The following is an 18,372-nucleotide window of genomic DNA, read 5'->3' as shown; positions in this document are numbered from 1 at the left end:
AACAGCTACGCAGGTTTTTAGGATTTTTATTGGAACAACCACTCCTCCAGAGTGATATCCACCCATCAAAGTGTTTTATAATTTGAAAGTACCCCTTTGGTGTGTTGTGTGTATTTCTTCCTGATCTGTGCAGTAATCTAGTGTGAGACTTTTCCTTCCTGTAATAAAGACCGCCCACTGCTGCTCTCTATCCCTGTGCAGGGTGACTGGTCTTGTCTCCTTCCCCCTCCTGTAATAAAGACCAATCACTGCTGCTCTCTATCCCTGTGCAGGGTGACTGGTCTTGTCTCCGCCCCCTCCTGTATTAAAGACCAATCACTGCTGCTCTCTCTCCTTGTGCAGGGTGACTGGTCTTGTCTCCGCCCCCCTCCTGTAATAAAGACCGCCCACTGCTGCTCTCTTTCCATGTGCAGGGTGACAGGTCTTGTCTCCGCCCCTCCTGTAATAAAGACCACTCACTGCTGAACTCTCTCCTTGTGCAGGGTGACAGGTCTTGTCTCCGCCCCTCCTGTAATAAAGACCACTCACTGCTGAACTCTCTCCTTGTGCAGGGTGACTGGTCTTGTCTCCGCCCCCCTCCTGTAATAAAGACCGCCCACTGCTGCTCTCTTTCCATGTGCAGGGTGACAGGTCTTGTCTCCGCCCCTCCTGTAATAAAGACCACTCACTGCTGAACTCTCTCCTTGTGCAGGGTGACTGGTCTTGTCTCCGCCCCCTCCTGTAATAAAGACCACTCACTGCTGCTCTCTCTCCTTGTGCAGGGTGACTGGTCTTGCCTCCGCCCCCCTCCTGTAATAAAGACCGATCACTGCTGCTCTCTCTCCTTGTGCAGGGTGACTGGTCTTGTCTCCGCCCCCTCCTGTAATAAAGACCACTCACTGCTCCTCACTCTCCTTGTGCAGGGTGACTGGTCTTGTCTCCGCCCCCTCCTGTAATAAAAACCAATCACTGCTGAACTCTCTCCTTGTGCAGGGAGACTGGTCTTGTCTCCGCCCACCTTCCTGTAATAAAGACCACTCACTGCTGCTCTCTTTCCTTGCGCAGGGTGACTGGTCTTGTATCTGCCCTCTCCTATCGTTTTCTACAGACAGGCTGTAGTGGGCGGAGCCATCTGGGGCCTCACCCACAGCTCTGCCCTCTGCACAGGCTATGTACAGCACAGCGATGATGTCACTTCGACTTTTACAAGGTAGTAACTGGGTTTTGAAAGACGCAAAGTGGATTTATATCCTTGTGGCTACCTTAAAATATTGGCCACTAGATGGTGCTGAGGAGCATACCTATTAACTACCGTGTTTCCCCAAAAATAAGGCCTACCCTGAAAATAAGACCTAGCGTTATTTTCCAGGAGGGCTGCAATATAAGACCTACCCCGAAAATAAGCCCTAGTTAAAAATGTTTGTTAAATCCTATAATCCACTCTATTACAGTAGTATATATTGTACAATGTGTGTGTTTCTGTAATATAATTGCGGGGAAGAGAGCTCTGGCGGGTAACAGAAGCGCACAGCGGCGCTATAACAAATGTATTTGGCACAATTATATTACAGAAACACACACATTGTACATTATATACTACTGTAATAGAGTGGATTTTTAGGATTTTACAAACATTTTAACTCTGTTCACACTGGGGATTCCTGTCAGGCAGGGAGGGAGAGGGGGAGAGAAGACTGCACATTACATGGTAAGACCTACCCCGAAAATAAGCCCTACTGTGTCTTTTGTTGCCAAAATTAATATAAGACCCGGGCTTATTTTCGGGGAAACACGGTATATAACTTATAAGTCGGCACCATCTAGTGGCCATTTTGCGGTATTTTCCCCAAAGTTGTATCCAAATTTATTTCTGTGCAAATGGGGCAAAATCAAATGTGACGATGCTGCCACATAAATGGGCGTGGCTGGTAGGAAGGGGTTAATGAACACAGCGCTTCATTTACTTGTGTCTTTTATATCCGGGGTTCAGCTTTATTACAGAGCACCTCAAATCTAAAAAAAAAAAAACGTAATTTCACGCAAGTGTGAGAAGCAGCCCCAAAAGCCTCCCCTAGACATGGATCTCTAACACAACCCTCCGTCCTCCATCTCTCCCTCGTCTGCCACCTCAACCCCCCCTCCTCCTTCCAGGGAATCCGACACAAAGCCGGATTGTTCTAGAAGGTTCTGAAGATAAATTGTTGCAATAAATCTTTAAATGTATCAGTTATGAACAGAGAAGGACGGTGATGAAAAGAGCGATTATACTTCTTGGAAGGACGAGGTTACATAAGTGACATTTGTGCGAGGCGTCCCGTCCACCATTCACTTCCAATAATCGGCCATTGTTCCAAGAGAGCGGACACGCCCCTCCAATAACCGGGATTATATACGTCCAATCATGTGCTCTATATCACACGGGAACTGGACCTGGGCAGAACCAAAACATTTGTTTCCTTTCGATTCGTCATTTACATACATTTTTTTACTTAAATAAATTTTATTCATTTTCTGAATTTGTTTAACAAAAATTTAAACTCAATTCAACCGAATTCAATAGTTATATTCTTGCTACTCCATTCCATGCTATTGTGTGTGTATATATATATATATATATATATATATATATATATATATATATATATATATATACACATATATATTGTATATAATATTTTTTTTTTTACATTTCATATTAATGTTGATGAGGGGGGAAAGAGAAACCAAGAAAGGCAAACTATAAGCAGATTAAATGTAATATCTCATAAAACAACAAATTATATATATATATATATATATATATATATATATAATTTCTTTTTTTATCTAAGAAATATCGATGAGGGGGAAGGGAGGAACCACGCAAGGCAAAATACAAGCAGACTTTGGGCCAGATTCACAGAAGAGATACGACGGCGCAAAGTTAAGCGTGCTTTAACATGGCTTAACTTTAGATGAGCCATGTTAAAGTATGGCCGTCGTTCCCGGGTCGAATTTCAATTTTTTTTTTTTTGCGTAAGACGGTCGGGGAATATGAAAGTACGTTACGCACGTCGCCGTTCAAAAAAATTACGTCACTTCGCGCAAAGCACGGCGGGAATATAAAAACGGAGCATGCGCAGTACGTCCGGCGCGGGAGCGCGCCTAATTTAAATGGTACACGCCCCATTTGAATTAGGCGGGCTTGCGCCGGACGGCTTTACGTTACACCGCCGTAAGTTTACACGCAAGTGCTTGGTGAATCAGGCACTTGCGCTGAAAACTTGCGGCGGTGTAATGTATAGACGATACGTTACGCCGCCGCAAAGGTATGTGAATGTGGCCCTTTGTTTTTTTGGCATTTGATGAGATATTCAATAAACAAACTATATATATATATATATATATATATATATATATATATATATATATATATAATCATGTTTTTTTTATTGAATATCTCACAAAATGCCAAAAAAACAAACTAACAAAAATATATATATTTTAGCATGTTGATGATGAGGAAGGGAGGAACCACGCAAGGCAAAATACAAGCAGACTTTATTGAATATTTCATAAAATGCCCAAAAAAAAAATATATATATATATATATTAGCATGTTTATTAATTGAATATCTCATAAAATGCCAAACAACAAACAAAAAAAAATATATATTTTTGTGTTTGTTTGTATATATATTAGCATTGTGGTAATAAGGAAGGGAGAAACCACGCAAGGCAAAATACAGACAGACTTTATTGAATATCTCATAAAATGGCAAAAAACAAAAAAATTATATTATATATATATATATATATATATATATATATAAGCATGTTTTTTTTATTGAATATCTGATAAAATGCCAAAAAACAAACAATCTTTTTTTTTTAAATATATATATATTTAAGCAGGTTGATGAGGAAGGGAGGAACCACGCAAGGCAAAATACAAGGAGACTTTATTGAATATCTCATAAAATGCCAAATATATATATATATATATATATACACTTCTCTTGATTTTATTAGATCTGAAAAAGACCCGTTCCCAGGGAAAAATAATTTCCGAATACACATCTGGCTTCCTGGTTCTTTATCCCACTGAAGGACGTCGTCAGTGTAAACTCCTGCAGTGAAAAAGATTTTAAATTCTGTCTCAAGTTTTACTGATAGATTTGTGAAAGTTATTGAAGGACTTTTCTTCAATTACAATACAAGTCCTTTTATGAAAAATCTAAATATTGTTCTGTGACATCATCCATTTGAGGATGAAGAAGGGGCACCGAGAATTCCCCCCTCTATGTGATCAGGGGACAGGAAGTCACCTCCTGTGTGTAGGAAAAAGTCTTCCTCCCGGAAACAGAAGTTTATCGTAATTGTTTTCAGACTGTTTACATTATATATATATATATCATCACATGACATTTCCTCTTTATATAATCCATATTCTAGTTTTGATGTACTGACACTTTAAAGCAGACTTTATTTTACTTTATTAAAAAAGAAAGAATACTAAAAAAAATATATATTTTCAGACGTAGAATGTTGCTAACCTCTAACCCCGTACTAATAACTACTAATCTTCCTTGTAGGTTGTAGTAGAGCAGCCTGTTGTGTCAGCCAACTCGGAGCAGTCGGCTCCAGAACAGGTAATCCCGCAGGATGCTAAACCTTCCAATGTCCCACCGCAGATCACCGCCGCAGCCGATGACGGGAAAGGAGCCAAAGAATCCCCCGCAAGACCCCGACTTTTCTGGAGGAAGGTCAGTAAGCTTCAAATGTTCTATTCCAATCCATTGCTGTATATAAATCAGGGGCCACTAGGGTGGGGTATTAAATGGAGAAGATGGGGCCTAAACTTACACTGAAAAAAAAAAAAATTATTTGAATAATTAATGGTATATTAGAGAAATACTATTGTATATTACATTTAATTCATGTTAAATTACTTTAACACTATTTTATTATGTAAATATATATATATATATATATATATATATATATATATATATATATATATATATATACACATACACATACATACATACATATACATACATATATACATATACATATATACATATACACACACACATACACATACACATACAGTATATGGCCCAGATTCTCAAAGGGCTTACGACGGCGCAACGCAATGTACGCCGTCGTAAGTCCTAATCTGGGCCGTCGTATCTATGCGCCTGATTCTTAGAATCAGTTACGCATAGATATCCATTAGATCCGACAGGCGTAAGGCTCTTACGCTGTCAGATCTTAAATGCAATTTTTTTTTTTTGCCGCTAGGTGGCGCCTCCGTCTTTTTCCCCGTCGAGTATGCAAATTAGCAAAATACGCGAATTCCCGAACGTACACGCGGTCTACGCAGTGAAGTTACAACGTTTACGTTATATTTGCGCGGCGTATAGTTACCCCTGCTATATGAGGGGCAACCAATGTTAAGTATGGCCGTCGTTCCGGCGTTGAAATTTTACAATTTACTTTGTTTGCGTAAGTCGTCCGTGAATGAGGCTGGACGCCATTTACATTCACGTCGAAACCAATGACGTCCTTGCGACGTCATTTGGAGCAATGCACCCTGCGATTTTTTTCGGACGGCGCATGCGCATTACGTTTGGTGCGGGAACGCGCTTAATTTAAATGCTCCACGCCCCCTACCTGGCTAATTTGAATTAGGCGGGCTTTCGCCCGGGTGATTTACGCTACGCCGCCGCAACTTTACAGGCAAGTTCTTTGTGAATGAAGCACTTGCCTGTAAAACTTGCGGCAGCGTAACGTAAAGCAGATACGTTACGCCCGCACAGTTTTACGCCCATATACGAGAATCTGGGCCTATATTTTTTAACACAATATTTAATTTTCCAGAAAATCAGCCGTGTGATTTTGCGGTCTGTTTAAATAAATACAGCTTACATTATTTTTTATACAAAAAAACACTATTAATTTGAATCAATTATAATATTAATAAATTGGTTATCAGAATGAATTAGAAATAGTTAATGGCTGTTTTATTTGCTATTGTCTTTTTATTGGGGGTTCGTTGGGGAGATTGCACATCACTTTCTGCCCAACAGACGCAACAGGAAATTAGAAGAAATTTCCCCAAATTACATTATTATTATTATACAAATTCAGAAAATATAGCTTATATGATTAATATATCTAAAATAAGATTAAAATGTTTTTTAAATAAATTGGAGATGGAATGGTTTGAATGAATTAGTTATAATGAACTAATTATATTTGTGAATGGTCATTTTTTTAATAGTTATAATTAATTAATTGTAACTATGAATTTGGTGTGAATTAATTAAGAATGGTTAGTGACCATTTTCTTTGCCGTTGTCTTTTTATTAGGGGTTCGCACGCAACAGGAAATTAGAAGAAACATTTGTAAAAAAAAAATCAATAGATTTAAAATATGATTCCTAAATGTCAGTTTTACATGTAAATTTTTTTTTTGCTTTACATCTAACTTTTTACACCTAATATTTGAATTTTCCTTTATCTTCAGTCTTTTAAAGGAGACCCCCCACCCAGTAAAATCCAAGAGAATGTAAGTTTACATGTTTTTAGTAAGTGATAATCATCAGTTAGTGATTTATAACATATTTTTTATTTTATTTTTATGAACACAATTAATGGACATTAATTATATATATAATACAAGTGAGGGCGTTAAATATTATAAATATAGTTGAAAAATGTTCATACATTGTATTCATAAAATAAAATATATATAAAAATAAAAAAAAATAATAAAAAGGTCTGAAAATCATTAAGGAAAGGCTGAAAAAATAATTCTAAATAATGATTTAATAATGATTAAAATATTTTTATGACTAGTTTCATTTAATATTTGAATGTACACAGTTATTAATGTCACATAATTTTTCAGAGAGTACAATAATCACATTTTTCATCGTTTTTTTTTTTTTGTAAATATTATACTTTATTTGTGTGCATCTGATATTGTAGATAGAACAAATTTTTTCTTCCTTTTTGCCTATGGTCAAATCTTTTTTTTTTTTTGTTTTAATTAAATATTATATAATTGTATAATTGACAGTTTTACAGAAATCATACCGACAATTTTTTTTTAATGTAAAATTGTAAAAATTTGATATTATTTTTAAAGGAATCCTGGGCCAGATAGTTTTCATCGCAAGTGCTTGGTCAATCAGGCACTTGCGATGAAATATAGGGCCTCTGCTAAAAACAAACATATTTAATGTTTGGGGGTTCTAAATAATTTTCTAGCAAAAAAAGTATAGATTTTTGCATGTAGGGGCAAAGTGTCGGAATTGACCCGTATACAAAGTGGTTAAATGAAAGAAAAGATTATTTGGTTGGCAATTCTTGTACTAACGACTAATCTGTGTTGTAGGGTATGGAGGAGATGGCAGCCGTATCGGTAAACGCGGCCCCGGAGCCGACACTAACCCTTGATACTAATCCACCGGAGGTTGCCGTCCAGCCACAGGAAGAGGAGAAGGCAGTACAGGAGGCACCTCCTCGTCCTCTGCCTTTCTGGAGAAAGGTTGGCCAATCTCAATATGTGGTCTTCTGCTTTCCATCTCACCTATCCTGATCATCCTACAGATAAAATAATCAGAGCTACGCTACAGAAACATCTATTCTTTTTTTCATTCTTTTTTCTTCTAATTATGGAGAGTTAATTATGTTTTTTACGGCATTACTACCAGGCCACTGTAAATGTAGCACTAAGACTACAGCTGGGAACTTGATGTCTTCTAGATGGCACCTCCAATAATCCTGCCCTGGGGTCTCCTCCAGCAGGACTGCACCCAGGAACTTTACTGCTCCTGTCTCAGGCCTCAGATCATTTGTGGGCTCTCCAACCACCTACTGGGTATGCCTCCCCAGAAATTGCCTGGAGTCCCATAAATATTCAGTCTGTTTACTGGCCGAATCATCTCGAAGACGAGGGAAGTAATCATTGTGATAGACTCAACCAGGACAGAGGCTTTTGAAAGGAGACTAAATGCTAGCCTCTTGCCTACCGTCTATGGGCACTGGCATTTGAGGGAGCTACAAGCATTTATGAAGATGTTCTGTTCCATTTTAAGTAATCAAAACCACATTCTCAGCGTCCATTAAATAGCTGTCCATCACCTTGATGTCTCCTAGATGGCACCTCCAATAATCCTGCCCAGGGGTCTCCTCCAGCAGGACTGCATCCAGGAACTTTGCTGCTCCTGTCTCAGGCCTCAGATCATTTGTGGGCTCTCCAACCACCTACTGGGTATATCTCCCCAGGGATTGGCCGGAGTCCCATAAATACTCAGCCTGTTTACTGGCTGAATCTTCTAAAAGACAGGTGGAAGTAATCATTGTGATAGACTCACCCGGGACAGAGGCTTTTGGAGGGGACTGAATGCTAGCCTCTTGCCTACCAACTATGTGCAATGCGATACACTCACCTGGGACAGAGGCTTTAGGAGGAGACTGAATGCTAGCTTCTTGCCTACCGACTATGGGCAATGTGATAGACTCACCTGAGACAGAGGCTTTTTGAAGGGGGCTGAATGCTAGCCTCTTGCCAACCGACTATGGGCAATTTGATAGTCCCACCCTGGGCAGAGGCTTTTTGGAGGGGGCTGAATGCTAGCCTCTTGCCTACTGACTATGGGCAGCTTGATAGACTCACCTGGAACAGAGGCTTTTGGAGGGGACTAAATGCTAGCCTCTTGCCTACTGACTATGGGCCCTGGCATTTGAGGGAGCTACAAGCATTTAGGAAGATGTCCTGTTCCATTTTAAGTAATCAAAATCACATTCTCAGTGTCCATTAAATAGCCGTCCATCATTTTTCTCAGTCACCCTGTGCCCCTAATAGACACAGGGTGACTTAGACATAGGAGGTGCATGGGGAGCTGAAACAAAGGTTTCCCAACCTCTCCAAGGGATTCTGGGTTCCATGGGCCCCCCGCCCAAAGTGACTCCCGTCACAATCATAGTCTGTAAGACATCAAACAGACCTGAATAATCAAACCCTTGGCTCCACTGATTACAGAGGAGGTAACTAAATTTACCTAACAACCTACAGTACTCTAGGAGGGTGCTTCATAAAGTCATGGGTAGGTGGACATTTACATAGGGTACAACAGAAAACATGCTTGGGCCGCTAGTGCCTGTGATTGAGCGTTTCATTAGACAATGCAGACCGGTGGGCTTTGCTGCAGTTCACAAATCGATCTTCCAACCTGTGATGAACCGGAAATTCACAGTAAAACTGACTGCAGGTTTCCTGGTGTAATATACATGGTGGGAAATGAAATTAAAGGTCTTGAGCCATCATAAATCAGGCAAATCGCTCTTCACCTGGGCAACATCAGATGACCTTCTCCATCAGAAAATTGGCAGATTTTGCACATCTTAAATGCTAATAATCTACCATGTTAATGTGCTCTCCATATTTTCAATCGTTATATCTCATGATTATGGGAAGGAGGGGGAGGGGGGCTTTAATTAGCTTCAATATGGCCGCCTTCCTATCTGCTGGTGTGGGGAACTAGATCTTCTTTACTCCTCTTATATCGGCTGGCCGAGATTGGCTTTTCTCTTTCCTCTTTGACTTCCAAATCCTCTTCACCAAATCTCAATCTCTTTCATAAAGAATCTCCCATTATACCTCTAAAAATAATGTATTTTATTTTTATTCAGTCTTTTAAGGTAGACCCCCTGCCTCCTAAGGTCCAGGAAAATGTAAGTTTATTTAATGGAATTTACATCACAATTTACTCCCGTTCTTCATAATCTTTGGCCATGGAGCCAAATGTTCTCAAGTTATTCTCTATGGGCCCTTTTACATTGTATTTTGCATGACTGCACACTGGAAGGGTGGCCGCTATGTCTGACCCCATAGCTAGGCCTACAAAGCATATAGACCTCCATGTCTGACCCAATAGCTAGGCCTACAAAGCATATAGACCTCCATGTCTGACATCATAGCTAGGCCTACAAAGCATATAGACCTCCATGTCTGACCTCATAGCTAGGTCTACAAAGCATATAGACCTCCATATTTGACCTCATAGCTAGGCCTACAAAGCATATAAACCTCCATGTCTGACCCAATAGCTAGGCCTACAAAGCATATAGACCTCCATCCATATTTGACCTCATAGCTAGGCCTACAAAAGCATATAGACCTCCATGTCTGACCTCATAGCTAGGCCTACAAAGCAGATAGACCTCCATGTCTGACCTCATAGCTAGGCCTACAAAGCATATAGACCTCCATGTCTGACCCAATAGCTAGGCCTACAAAGCATATAGACCTCCATGTCTGATCTCATAGCTAGACCTACAAAGTATATAGACCTCCATGTCTGACCTCATAGCTAGACCTACAAAGTATATAGACCTTCATGTCTGACCTCATAGCTAGGCATACAAAGCAGATAGATCTCCATGTCTGAGCTCATAGCTAGGCCTACAAAGTATGTAGACCTCCATGTCTGACCTCATAGCTAGGTCTACAAAAGCATATAGACCTCCATGTCTGACTTTAAAGCTAGGTCTACAAAGCATATAGACCTCCATGTCTGACCTCATAGCTAGGCCTACAAAGCATATAGACCTCCATGTCTGACCCAATAGCTAGGCCTACAAAGCATATAGACCTCCATGTCTGACCCAATAGCTAGGCCTACAAAGCATATAGACCTCCATGGTCTGACCTCATAGCTAGGCCTACAAAGCATATAGACCTCCATGTCTGACCCAATAGCTAGGCCTACAAAGCATATAGACCTCCATATTTGACCTCATAGCTAGGCCTACAAAGCAGATAGACCTTCATGTCTGACCTCATAGCTAGGCCTACAAAGCAGATAGACCTTCATGTCTGACCTCATAGCTAGGCCTACAAAGTATATAGACCTTCATGTCTGACCTCATAGCTAGGCATACAAAGTATATAGACCTTCATGTCTGACCTCATAGCTAGGCATACAAAGCAGATAGATCTGCATGTCTGACCTCATAGCCTAGGCCTACAAACAATATAGACCTCAATGCCTGACCTCATAGCTAGGCCTACAAAGCATATAGACCTCCATGTCTGACCTTATAGTTAGGTCTACAAAAGCAGATAGACCTCCATGTCTGCCCTCATAGCTAGGCCTACAAAGCATATAGGGACATAGAACAAAGAACTACAGGCAGGGCTGGGACAAGGGGTTGGGCGGGGGACAGCTGCCATGGGCGTTGAAAGAGGGAATTTGGGGGGTGACAAAGGGTAAAAAATTGTTTTAGGAGGGTAAATTTGCAGAGGTGTGCTAGGAGTGGTGAGGGGATTTATGTTGGGAAGGGGGATTCAGGGGTTTTGTGCTAGAATAAGTGATATAGTAGAGGGGGGGGGGACATCTGTGATGAGAGGGGAGGGAAATAGGAGGGGATTCAGGGGGGTTTGTGCTAGAAAAGTTGATATGGTAGGGGGGGGGGGGGCATCTGTGATAGGAGGGGAGAGAAATAGGAGGGGATTCAGAGGGGGGGTTGCTAGAAAAATCCCTACTAGAACAAAAACTCGCTCTTTATATAAAATAACAAATGGTGTGATATTATCGCCTGTGTGTCCCGTGAGATGTGAACACACCACTAATCTTTGTTGTAGATTGCAGTAGAGCTGCCTGCAGTGTCTATAGGTATCGAACAGCAGGCCCCCGAGCAGCCGGCCCCCGAGCAGCCGGCAGTACCAGAGACTACACCAGCAGAGGGCGACAAACCGTCCTTGGACAGTGAGAAGCCGCTGAAAGAAGCCACGCCGCGGCCTGTGCCTTTCTGGAGGAAGGTTGGGAAAATAACAATAATTAGAATTCTTCAGTCAATCGATCTTTTTTTTTAAAGTTTTCTGTTTCCCCCAAATTTTCTTCACAATCACTTTCTGTCCTGATTTTAAATGCTCTCCATAAAGCATGGGGGGCTTAACCTGGGGCCCTCCAGCTGTTGCGGGACTACAAGTCCCAAGGCTGACACGATTACAAACATGATCCCAAAGGTTAGAGGCATGATGGGACGCAGGGCCGCCATCAGGAATTATGGGGCCCCTTACACAGCTTCAGGCATGGGCCTTGTAATGCCTCATGGGACTTGTAGTTTTGCAACAGTTGGAGGGCTGCCAGTTTGAGACCCCTGGAGTTCTCCTTTAAGGTCCTCTTGCTATTGGGTGACGGACCGAAAGGCTTTTTTTCTCCTGTTCCATGACTCTTCATTTTACATTATTATTGAACGCCTCGTACTCAAATGCGACAACTAAATCCTGTTTCTCTCTTCAGTCTTTTAAAGGAGAACCCCAACCTGTAAAGGTCCAGGAGAGTGTAAGTTACTTTCCTCTCTAATAGTTTTCAATGACTTTGATGAAGGGAGACCTTATTCTTCAACATAGATGTTCCAGTATAAAAAAAAATATTCTTAACCACTTAAGACCCGGACCAATATGCAGGTTAAGGACCAGGCCCCTTTTTGCGATTCGGCAAAAGTTATAGGCCCAGATTCACATAGATCGACGCATCTTTGTGCCGGCGTAGCGCATCTTATATGCGCTACGCCGACGTAACAGAGGCAAGAACAGTATTCACAAAGCACTTGCTCCCAAACTTGCGCCGGCGTAACGTAAATGGGCCGGCGTAAGCCCGCCTAATTCAAAGTAGGCAGGTAGTGGGCGTGATGTATTAAAATGAAGCGTGACCCCATGTAAATGAAGGGCCGAACGAACGGCGCATGCGCACGCATGCTCAGAATCACGTCGCATATACTCCCTAAGATACGACGGCTCAATGCCGACGACGTGGACGTAACCTACAGCCCAGCCCCATTCACGTACGACTTACGTAAACGACGTAAAATACGACGGCTGTTCCGTCGATGTTCCGTCGTCCATACCCTAACATGACTTACTCCTGCTTTAGGAGGAATAACTTTACGCCGGACGTACGCCTTACGTAAACGGCGTAGATTACAGCGACGGGCGCAAGTAAGTTCGTGAATCGGCGTATCTCGGTCATTTGCATATTCGACGCGTAAATCAATGGAAGCGCCCCTTGCGGCCAGCGTAAATATGTGCCCAACGGCGTAGGAGACTTACGTTGGTCGTATTAAGCCAAAATTCAGGCGTATGGTATTGTGAATTAGGCGCATAGATACGACGGCGCATCCATGGACTTACGCGGCGTATCAATAGATACGTTGGCGTAAGTCCTTCCTGAATCCGGGCCATAGTGTTTACAAAATAGGGGATAGGTTTATGGCATTTTTATTAATATTTATTTTTTTCACTAGTAATGGCGGCGATCAGCGATTTTTTTCGTGACTGCGACATTATGGCGGACACATCGGACACTTTTGGGACCATTGTCATTTTCACAGCGAAAAAGTGCTATAAAAATGCACTGATTACTGTGAAAATGACAATGGCAGTGAAGGGGTTAACCACTAGGGGGCGCTGTAGGGGTTAAGTGTGCCCTAAGGGAGTGAGTCTTACTGTAGGGGGGCGGGGCTGGACGTGTGACGTCACAGAGCTTGGTCATAACTGCCAATTTTGGGCAAAGTTGGCTGGATCAGGTGACCATGTGTGTAGGGGTGACTTTTCATTCTGATTGGCAGAAGAATACGAAAAAAACGAAACACATCCTAAAAGAGAAACTCCTAAATGTTTTTGAATGTCACATGTCTCTCTGCGTCCCTTTAACAGCCACTAACATTCGGTCTTTGTCGTAGGTTGCGGTCGAGCAGCCTGTTGTGTCCGTGTCTCTTAACACCGAAAAATCGGCCCCGGAGCAGATAGTGGCTCCGGATGTACAAGCCGACGCTGTTATAGCGCCGCCGGAGAATGAGAAGCCGCCGGTGAAAGAAGTGGCTCCACGGAACGTTCCCTTCTGGAGGAAGGTTGGCACCTTCTGTCTCTCCTGTATTTTCCTTATCTATTGTTGGCCACACAATTACTGGACTTCCATCTTTCATCTCCGACTGTCCTTCCTTTACTGTCACGCCACGTCCTGGTGTATCTTGTAATTCCTTCCCCCTTTTTAAACTCTTGGAGACCACGTAATGCATATATGCGGTGTAGGAAAGGTGGGCTTTAACGCTCAGCCGAGGCACATGTGTCCACGGCTCCCTGAGGTTGTGTGCTGGGAGCGTGGCCACAGCACACGACCGAGCCGTCGCCGTCAGCGCTTAAATAGGCTCTGCCTGAACCAAGATGGCCGACAGTCACATGGAATGGCAGCATCCAACCGGATAGATTTTCCAGCGACCCAGGAAACCATAGAGTTAGCTGTCACCGACAGCGATCAGTTACGTGTTTTGATTGGAAGCCAACAGGACGGACTCCCAATCAGGTCACTGCATGTCTCAGGTATTAAAGCCCTCGTAAAGAACATTTTTTTTTAACCAGCTCGGTCTTTGTCGGCGGCACTCTGAGACAGCGAGGATCGGCGTATAACGCGCACCCACGATTTCCCCCTGATTTTAAGGGGAAAAAAGTGTGCGTTATACGCCGATAAATACGGTAGTTTCAGAAGATAGATTGAGAGGAAGATAACACTGAAAAAGAAAACGAATGCAGTCATCACATCTAAAGCCCGATCTGCAATATATGACATTTTGGATACACTGTATTCCGTCTCTTCCTTTTATCCACTTCCTGCGCTTTCAAATCATTTCTCCTCCGTCGTCAGGGAAGATTCTAACCGACTAACACTTACTTATTCTCTCTCCAGTCTTTTAAAGCGGAACCCCCACCTCCTAAGGTCCCAGAAAATGTAAGTAGGCATTCTAAAATACTCCAATATGGGTGATATAAAGGAAGGATAAAATAATTCATGATATACTATCATCATACATCACAATACAGATATAACATGATGATATATTTACTGCTTGAAAGGCTATGGGGTATTGAATTCTCCCGACGCGTTTCGACCATAGAGTGGTCATCTTCAAGGGGATCGTTGACTGTATGAAACATATAAATTAACTTTAGAATTTCAAAATATATCATCATACATCACAATACAGATATAACATGATGATATATTTACCGCTTGAAAGTGGAGTAGGTATCTGCATGACCAGAATGATAATTACTTACTCCACTTTCAAGCGGTAAATATATCATCATGTTATAATCTGTATTGTGATGTATGATGATATGTTTTGAAATTCTAAAGTTAATTTATATGTTTCATAGAGTCAACGATCCCCCTGAAGATGACCACTCTATGGTCGAAACGCGTCTGGAATTCAATTCAATACCCCATAGCACTTGCTATGCAATCATGTTTAACAAATTCTGTTTACCTCGCTTGCACGCTACATTGTGGAATAGGCAGTATGTTCTCTGGCCAGACTTTCATATATTGTATTTTTAATTTGTGGCATTTCATAACCTTTAAATAAACACAGTGGAACCTCGGTTTAAGAGTAACTTGGTTTGAGAGCGTTTTGACTTGCGAGCAACTTTTTTATTTTTTTAACTCTGACTCGGTTTGCGAGTGTTGACTCGCAAGACGAGCAAAATTCAAGCTAAATAGGCCTGCAGTACCCAGGGGCGGACTGACAACTCATGGGGCCCCGGGCAATAGAAGATTATGGGGCCCCGGGCAATAGAAGATTATGGGGCCCCGGGCAATAGAAGATTATGGGGCCCCGGGCAATAGAAGATTATGGGGCCCCGGGCAATAGAAGATTATGGGGCCCCGGGCAATAGAAGATTATGGGGCCCCGGGCAATAGAAGATTATGGGGCCCCGGGCAATAGAAGATTATGGGGCCCCGGGCAATAGAAGATTATGGGGCCCCCGGGCTTACAGATGGCCACCATTCCAGGAGGCAGTGCAGAGCCGGGGCAGCTAAAATCTCGGGATTTTCACATCAAAAGCATGTCGGTTTCGGACATATCAGGGACAGATCTAAAAAAAACATAGGGGTAGATTCAGATAGAATGGTCTATCTGTCCGCCCGGCGTAATGTATCCCAGATACGTTACGCCGCCGTAATTTAGGGCTTAAGTTCTGTATTCAAAAACAATTTGCGCCCTTAGTTACGGCGGCGTAACGTATCTGTGTCGGCGTAAGCCCGCCTAATTCAAAAGTGGGTGATGTGTTGGCATGTTTTATGTATATTAACTGTGACCCCGCGTATTTGACGTTTTTTTACGAACGGCGCATGCGCCGTTCATGAAAAAATCCCAGTGCGCATGCTCGAAATTCCGCCGCAAATCGTCATTGCTTTCGACGTGAACGTAAATTACGTCCAGCCCTATTCGCGAACGACTTACGCAAACGACATAAAATTTTCAAAACTCGACGCGGGAACGACGGCCATACTTAACATAGGATACGCCTCATATAGCAGGGGTAACTATACGCAGAAAAAAGCCTAACGTAAACGACGTAAAAAAATGCGCCGGACGGACGTACGTTTCTGAATCGGCGTATCTAGCTCATTTGCATATTCCTCGCGTAAATCTATGGAAGCGCCACCTAGCGGCCAGCGTAAATATGCAGCCTAAGATACGACGGTGTAAAACACTTACGCCGGTCGGATCATAGGGAAATCTATGTGTAACTGATTCTATGAATCAGGCGCATTGATACGACCGGCCGGACTCAGAGATACGACGGCGTATCTGGAGATACGCCGTCGTATCTTCTCTCTGAATCTACCCCATAGATTTTTACATATTGTCCCTGGTTTTACTGAGCCTGGCAACCCTGATGGGGCCCCCTAGTGGCATGGGGCCCACGGGCAGTGCCTGAGTGACTCAATGGTCAGTCCGCCCCTGGCAGTACCTCATTTGGCCTGAGGTACGGGGCGAAGAAGCCGAGCAGAGCTGAAAATAGGACTGCAATACCTCATGTGGCCTGAGGTACGGGGGCGCAGTAGCCGAGCAGAGCCGAAAAAAGGCCTGCAAGTACCTCATTTGGCCTGAGGTACGGGGGCGCAGTAAACGAGCCAACATTTCCTCAGACCTTTTCGGCGCTCTCTGGCACCCCTCCAACTATGGCCGCATTCGGTATTGCATCCCATTGAAGTCAATGCGGAACAAATTATTTTAGTTTCCATTGATTTCAATGGGAAAACTCGCTTTGATATGCGAGTACTTTGGATTACAAGCATTTTCCTGGAACGGATTATGCTCGTAATCCAAGGTTCAACTGTAAATACATTTTCAATTAACAATTCCATATATATATATTTTTTTGATTATGCTTATATTGCTGTCTATATTTGCAAACTTTGGCCCTTCAGATTTTGGGAAACGCCAACCAATATATTGTAGAACTAACACTATTGCTTTATTCCCATCAGTCCCCACCGGAGGAACCAGTGACCATCCAACTAACCGAGACTGTAAGTGACCCTACTAACCTTGGCTGAACCCTACAAAGCAGCTATTGTGTTTCTGATTTAGCATATATGTAGGTCCATAATCCAGCTGTTGCAATCAAGATATGGATTATATAGAGCAATGGTGTCAAACTCAAACCAGGAGAGGTGCGAGGACCACATGTCAAGGTGCGAGGTCAAGTCCGCTTTGGCAACGAAGTACAGAAGGGTTAATCAGAAGAAGAATGGTTGGGATCCAAGCCGGGGTCGGTTTCAATCTGGCAGCTAAGTACAAAAGAGGCAAAGAAGTAGAATGGTCAAGGTACAAATCAGAGGTCAAAGGCAAGCAGCGATCAAGAGTAGTCAAATAGGTTTCCAGGTCACAACAAGTTCAGAGAGATCACACACTAGCACAGGAGCAAGGGGGGACTGAACATAATCCAGCAATTTGGCAGTGTCTGCGCTGGGCTTTTATATAGGGAAGTTTGAGGTCACTTCCTGTGCGCCTCCTCTGTATTTTCCTGCCTTTTTCCCATCAGGTTGAGGTCACTTCCTGTGCGCCTCCTCTATTTTCCTGCCTTTTTCCATCAGGTTGAGGTCACTTCCTGTGCGCCTCCTCTGTATTTTCCTGCCTTTTTCCATCAGGTTGAGGTCACTTCCTGTGTGCCTCCTGGGCATTTTCCTGCCTTTTTCCATGAGGTCTTCTGCGCAGGTGCGGGTTGGTGCACTGAGGAATCTTTGGCACATGCTCAGTTGGCACGGACTTCCTCTTGCGGCAACGCACCATGCGTAGTAAGCCCTTGGCTCCAATTCAACCATCATCTGTGCATACAGAACCATCATTAAATTCCGAGAGGTCTGCCATATGCCACGTATGAAGTATTGTAGGACTAACTGCTTCTTCTAGTCATGGTGCCAAGGCTATCACATTATGCCATTGAATCATGGTTTTATGGCAGCATACTGACTCTGGAAACTGCTTATTTCTTTAGACTAAGGATCTTTTATCTACGAAATCTTCACATTCGCAGCTGTAAAT

General features: G+C 42.7%; 1 protein-coding gene across 9 annotated transcripts in view; it reads left to right on the top strand.

The window, feature by feature from the left end:
- Window positions 1-18,372, top strand: part of BCAS1 (brain enriched myelin associated protein 1) — a 111,540-nt gene that overhangs the window by 82,119 nt on the left and 11,049 nt on the right. For 5 of the 9 annotated variants that reach the window (XM_040331511.1, XM_040331509.1, XM_040331506.1 and 2 more), the window contains 9 exons: window positions 4,554-4,724; window positions 6,494-6,535; window positions 7,367-7,519; window positions 9,667-9,708; window positions 11,621-11,797; window positions 12,282-12,323; window positions 13,723-13,890; window positions 14,724-14,765; window positions 17,316-17,357. In XM_040331511.1, the coding sequence (XP_040187445.1) occupies window positions 4,554-4,724; window positions 6,494-6,535; window positions 7,367-7,519; window positions 9,667-9,708; window positions 11,621-11,797; window positions 12,282-12,323; window positions 13,723-13,890; window positions 14,724-14,765; window positions 17,316-17,357 (879 nt within the window). The remainder of the gene's footprint in view (window positions 1-4,553; window positions 4,725-6,493; window positions 6,536-7,366; window positions 7,520-9,666; window positions 9,709-11,620; window positions 11,798-12,281; window positions 12,324-13,722; window positions 13,891-14,723; window positions 14,766-17,315; window positions 17,358-18,372) is intronic. The other 4 variants (XM_040331507.1, XM_040331505.1, XM_040331503.1 and 1 more) reach the window with 3 other exon arrangements.

This window comes from Rana temporaria, chromosome 12 (genome assembly GCF_905171775.1).
Source record: "Rana temporaria chromosome 12, aRanTem1.1, whole genome shotgun sequence".
Lineage (NCBI taxonomy): Eukaryota > Metazoa > Chordata > Amphibia > Anura > Ranidae > Rana > Rana temporaria.
Note: the sequence above shows the minus strand (reverse complement) of the source record. Positions and strands in the feature narration are given on the sequence as shown.